General features: G+C 43.1%; 1 protein-coding gene across 2 annotated transcripts; it reads left to right on the top strand.

Moving 5' to 3' along the window:
* Window positions 1–256: 256 nt before the first annotated feature.
* On the top strand, window positions 257–5,047 carry LOC136512987 (uncharacterized). Of its 2 annotated transcripts, XM_066506989.1 has the most exons (5): window positions 257–769; window positions 2,817–3,299; window positions 3,458–3,967; window positions 4,059–4,163; window positions 4,318–5,047. In XM_066506989.1, exons 1-4 carry the CDS (start codon window positions 296–298, stop codon window positions 4,140–4,142), a joined length of 1,551 nt encoding a protein of 516 aa, XP_066363086.1. In that variant the 5' UTR covers window positions 257–295; the 3' UTR covers window positions 4,143–4,163; window positions 4,318–5,047. The 2 variants fall into 2 exon arrangements, with proteins under 2 accessions (XP_066363086.1, XP_066363085.1); XM_066506988.1 differs by having other exon boundaries at window positions 4,059–5,047.
* Window positions 5,048–6,000: the final 953 nt, after the last annotated feature.

The raw sequence follows: 6,000 nt of genomic DNA, 5'->3' as shown, positions 1-6,000 counted from the left end.
AGACAAGCCATGTTTTTTTAATCTTTTTTTAGGGGAATGTTTTTTTATCAAACATGGCCATAGAGACTAGCCTTATTCTTCTCATTTTCCTATTTCTATAAGTGGGCCGTGATCTTGTGTGCACAAGCCCACCGATACACAAGTGGCTTTGGTGCGTTCAGGGCATTTGCAGCCCGCTAAAGCCCAAGGCCTACTATATCCTTTAACGGCAAATTCGGCTTAGTTATGCGGCACGGCTTGCTAAACACGAAGAAAAGAAAAGCCGCTCTCCCTCCGCTTCCCCCAAACCCCAACCATGGCAGCCGCCGCCGATTCTGCCGCCGGCCAAAACCCTAAGGACGTGGAGTTCTCCGAGGAGGAGTACGACGAGGATGGGGAGGAGGAATACGAGGAGGAGGAGGGGCTGGACGGGCCGGCGGCCGAGGCTGCGGAGCGGGAGCGGGTGCAGTCCGTGTTACGGCGGCTGTCATCCAACCCCGTGGGCATCCGCGTCCACGACGTTATCATCAAGGGCAACACCAAGACCCGGGATGAGCTCATCGAGGCGGAGGTCGCCGCCCTGCTCCGCGCCGCCCCCACCGTGCAGGATCTGCTCCGCGCCGCCAGTGTCGCCACCGCGCGGCTGCACAGTCTTGACGTCTTCGACGCCGTCAAGATCACGCTCGACGCGGGGCCGCCCGAGCTGCCCGGCACCACCAACGTCGTCATCGAGGTCGTCGAGGTGGCCAACCCCCTCACTGGCACCGCCGGCGTCTATTCGAAGCCCGAAGTGAGCTATCTCCTCTTGGCTCAGTGTATAGCTATTGCATTAGATGGTAAAATTGGGTGTGGTTGAGGCATGGGGTAACGGTTATCAATGTTGTGAGGTATTTAGATTCATATAGCTGTTCATTCTTATGGAAGTTTTGAGACCCTGTTTTTTGTAGTAGTAACTAGCAAGCTGAGAAGCACGGATTCCCAAAATAGCACATCCTTACTCCTTAGTATAGTGATGAATTTCGGTTCAGACTTTCCAGGTGTTCCTTATGATCATTTGTATGTTTTTCTCATGAGTTCCTACTAGTTGGGAACATTGCATTAGAGAGGATCGAAGCCTCATGACTCCAAAAGGCTATCCTCTTACTAAGTCAATTAGTAATGAAATGGGGGCTCTTAACTTTCACTCTGTATCTAGTTGTATAATCTCAACCCGTTGATGACAGTAGCATGCTGGAACCAGTTGGATATTGGATCATCTAGGTTATATGATGTTGTCGTTTGATGAACATTTATCATGAGTTCATGACCTATGTATAATTATCAATGGTTAGTGCATCGTTGTTTTGTTTTTATTTTCTTAGCTCTTACTTTTGTTAAATAACAATAAACTGCATGAGTTCGAATTAAATAATGAGCAGAAAATACACACAAAAAACATGCATATATTGTAGTATGGTTGATTTTTTTTAGATAAGTAATACGGTTGAACTTGCACACACAATATTAAGGAAAACTAGTATTATTACGGTTTGACCATTCTTGAGCTCAATAGTGGAGGCCCGTTACTTCATTTACGTTGCTGATAAATATGCTGGCATGCATTAGTATTTGCAGCATATGTTCTTTCATGGTATACACTGGCATAGAGGTATTTTGTCTGGCTAGTAATTAGTGCACCTTTGTTTTTGTTTTTATTTTCTTAGCCATCGCTATCTGTTCAGTGATAATAAACTACATGGGTCTAAATTAAATAATGAGCAGAAAAATGCACACAGAAAAACATGCATATACTGTTTTAGTATGGTTGAACTTGCACACACACATATAAGAAAAACTAGTGTTATTATGGTTTGTCCGATCTTGAGCTTCATAGTGGAGACCTGTTACTCCATTTACGTTTCTGATAAATATGCTGGCATGCATTAGTATTTGCCGCATGTGCTCTTTTATGTTATACATTGGCAGTCTGACTCAGAGGATATTTTGTCTGGCTGAGAGGGCAATTTTCCTGCTAAGTCAAGCTGTGAATTTACTTGTAGGAACTCAGCATATAATTTTTGCTGATGAATATTGATTGTGTGTTATGTTTGTTTGCCCTTGCTTTATGCACCTTTTATTTTAGCTCACACAGGACAACATTAGGACCTACTGCATATATATATTCTATATGTTAAAAAATATGTACAGAAAGGAAAAGGAAAAGGAAGTAAGAACAACATGTATTTACAAAAAATTGTCTAGGAGCTGGTATTGAGACTGTTGGTTTTGCTCTTTGGATAACCAAAGGAATTTTTGAAATTCTTTTCCCTGTCTTCCATATTGGACTGTACATGATTGGAAACCATATTGTTCCTTGTTATTAGCCTTACATAGATCATGATCTCCTTGTAGTCAGCTGTATTTGACTTTATTTTCATGTCATGTGATACAATTTGCACTGAAACTTGGCTATACACCTTTTCCCAGAAGTTGATTGGGATGAATGTTTTTTTTGTCAGCGATAAGCAATCTCACTGCATCCTCATATTTTGCAGTATGGTTAATTATTTTGTTTTGTGAAGTAGTTTAATATTTTTTCAGGCTGTTAACTTTTATCCTGTACCTAATACAAAAACTTCAGTACAATTAAAATAATTTTCTTTTCTAATATCTTCTGCAGTTTTACTGCTGAAAATCCTTACTGAGCTTGTGTTGTCAGCATCATAAGAGTGGGAAATGCAGACTAAAATAAGAAAAACATAGAAAATGCATAACTGTATAGTCGTTCCGATAAATTCTGGGTACCTAACTGAGACGTTTGCACAATGGATGCGTGACTGTGCTCGCTACTCTTGTAGGCAAGATCTTGGTCGCTGGAAGGGTCACTTAAGTTGAAGAATTTGTTTGGCTATGGTGACATCTGGGATGCATCAGGGTCCTTTGGTTGGGACCAAACAACAGAGGTTGGTGTTGGAGTCTACCTACCGAGGTTTAAATCAATACCAACACCATTGATGGCCCGGGCATCTTTGTCATCACAAGATTGGCTGAAGTTTTCATCATACAAGGAGCACCTACTTGGCCTTTCATTTGGTTTGCTGTCAACAAGGAACCATGACTTGTCATATAACCTTACATGGCGTACCTTAACTGATCCATCACATGTCTCATCAAAGGCCATAAGGAGGCAGTTAGGGCATAATCTTCTTTCTGCATTGAAGTACATATACAAGATTGATAAGAGGGATTCACATCTTAGTCCAACAAAAGGATATGCGTTTCAGTCAACTTCTCAAGTTGGTGGTCTATGGAATAGCAAAGGATTGAGATATTTTCGGCAGGTTATTCTCTTGCCCTTTCTGCCTGACCTTTTTTCGCCTGGCCCTTGCAGTTCATGGGTGAAACTATGTAATAATTGCATCAATGTATAATTTTATCATTTGATCTCAGTTCTGACCATCACTTTCTCACAAATATATTATCGTGGCTTTGCTTTCAGGAGTTTGATGTGCGTGGTGCTGTGCCTTTGGGATTTTATAATGCTGCTCTCAACGTTGGTGTAGGAGTGGGTGTCATTTTACCACTTGGAGGGGGATTCATGAATTTGACTTTACCAGTGCCAGAGAGGTTTTATCTTGGAGGTAATTCTTCTCCAGTTTGCAGCTTGGGCGGACTGTCATCTCTGCTGGGTTTCAGATTAAGGGGAGTTGGCCCAACAGAGGCACGGAGGCATGTCCTTGATAAATCGGAGAGTGGCTCGGCTGACCCTGGAAGGGATTACTTGGGAGGTGATCTGGCCGTGTCTGCCTTCGCTGACCTTTCTTTTGATCTACCTCTCAAGATATTCAGAGATGCTGGAATTCATGGCCATGCATTCCTTACTGCTGGAAACCTTGCAAAATTGTCGGAGGGTGAGTATAAGAACTTCTCGGCTTCTGAATTTCAGCGCACATTCCGGAGCTCTGCTGGTGTTGGCATTATTTTGCCTACTAAACTTTTCCGGGTGGAGGTATATTTCCTTTCCCATTTATGCTTTCGACTTTGATACTTTGGATATCCACTTCAAGACTAACTTCATCTTTTTCATCTTTATTATCCAGGTGAACTATTGTCACATCCTAAAGCAAGCTGAGCATGACAGTTCGAAGCCTGGAATCCAGTTCAGCTTCTCCTCGCCCATGTAGAAACTTGCCATGGCAGCCGAAGTAGCTTCTCTTTCCTCTGTAGACTTGCAATTCCTCCCATTCGTTTCATGCTGAAGCAATCGCAGAAGTTATTTACATGCACCCTTTTCTTGTGAGGCTTGTTCATTGGCACGAGGAGCCTGAGCCTGGAGCTGCTTCTTTTTTGTGTCTGCAGGAGATGAGTTTAATTCCAATTTTTGACATCATGAGGGATCTGTCCTCTCACAACTCAAATACTGATCCTGTGGCTGGCTACACAATGGTGGATAGAATAATTTTTTGGCGAAGAATGTTGGATACTTCGTACCACGTCAGTTGTGTCATTCGCTCTTATTCGCGTGTGTTGCCCAGGAATTCGCAGAATTGCATGCCAAATGGTAGAAAAAATGCACCATGACCACGGTATGTGGTCCGTGTGCCAATTCTAAATTCTAATGGAGCGCTTCGAAAGTTTGAATGGATGATCCTCGGCTTTTGGGCGCACTCCTTGCGCACCAGCTTCAACACAGCCGCGTGGAGTCGTAGAGGTGGGCATGGACCGATCAGGCGAGTGCGATTCATTCAGAACATGGCGTCCGCGGTCCGCTTCCGTTGATCGCATAGGCGACTGATGGGCTTGGTGCCGAGTGGCGACGGAGGATGAATCAGGAATCTTTTAGATAAGTGAAATGAATTCAGTAACAGGTTTGTGTTCATTTAGCGTCCGTTTCCAGAAAAAGTTTGACTGGACATTATGGTTCATGCCGTCGATTTGGCACTACACTACACTCGCAAAAGAACATCTCAGTCAATGTCCCGGGCACAGTGACCATCCCCATCTTTTTCAGTAAAATTCAACGGATCAACCGGTGTCCCTGTCACCAGCGAACGAGAGGCGAAAACGACACACCACACCAGGGACGACCGCTTCACAGAGATCCAGCCCCAATGCTACTCTATCCACTGCCAGCAGTCAGCAGATGAGCAGAGCGATCGCGTGCGCCACTGCCACCAATTGGCACCAGCGTCGGTCCTATGATTTTAAAGGCTCTCGGTCCTTCTGGATTATGTATAAAATTTTATAATATATAAACGTTAATTTTACTTATAAAACAAAAGCAAATTTAATAATATTTTTTTAATTTAACATATCTGATAATTATCGAGGAACAATGTAGATTAAGCAATATATTTGTAGATGTGTGATAATTATTGAGGAACAGTGTAGATTAAAAAAGCAATATATTCGTTTTCTTTTCTCACCCATGACAAATGTTTTTTAGGTAATATTATAAAATTCTAACACCTAAATTAGAAGAAAAATATGACTATATGGGTACAAAGTACTAGAAGTCTGAAATACTATACAAATAATTAATTTAGATTAAAAATAAAAAGAAAAAAATACCTTAGCCTAAACAATTTATTGGTGATCGCAATTCATAAGAAGCCAAGAATTAAAATGTCGTCGTGGTGGAGCCCTGACTGGTCATCGTCCTCGTGCGCCGTGTCCGTATCTCCGGTAGTCTAGCTCTTCGCGGCGGCGCGGCTCGCCAGCTCAGCGTGTGTAAGGCGCATGTCACGAACTCATGATTAGAGTGCGTTGTGTGCAACGTGACTCCTCGCCTCCTCTCTATCCGAGGGCCGTGGAGAAAAGAAACTAGAAAAGAAATATCGATGTTATCTTTTTGGGTCGTCTGGCCAGTTCCATGTCTCTCTTCTCATTAGTTTGCTAATGTCTAATAAGCTATAGGACCTAAGGGTTTATATACCTGATCTTGGACTCCTTCTTCGTTTAGACCCTCGGCCGTTGCTCCTCGTGCCCTACCCCTATACTGGTTCGGTGGCGCTGCCTGCACTGGGTAGGCCGTGATCCGCG

The sequence above is a fragment of the Miscanthus floridulus genome, chromosome 16 (genome assembly GCF_019320115.1).
Source record: "Miscanthus floridulus cultivar M001 chromosome 16, ASM1932011v1, whole genome shotgun sequence".
Taxonomy (NCBI): Eukaryota; Viridiplantae; Streptophyta; class Magnoliopsida; order Poales; family Poaceae; genus Miscanthus; species Miscanthus floridulus.
Note: the sequence above shows the minus strand (reverse complement) of the source record. Positions and strands in the feature narration are given on the sequence as shown.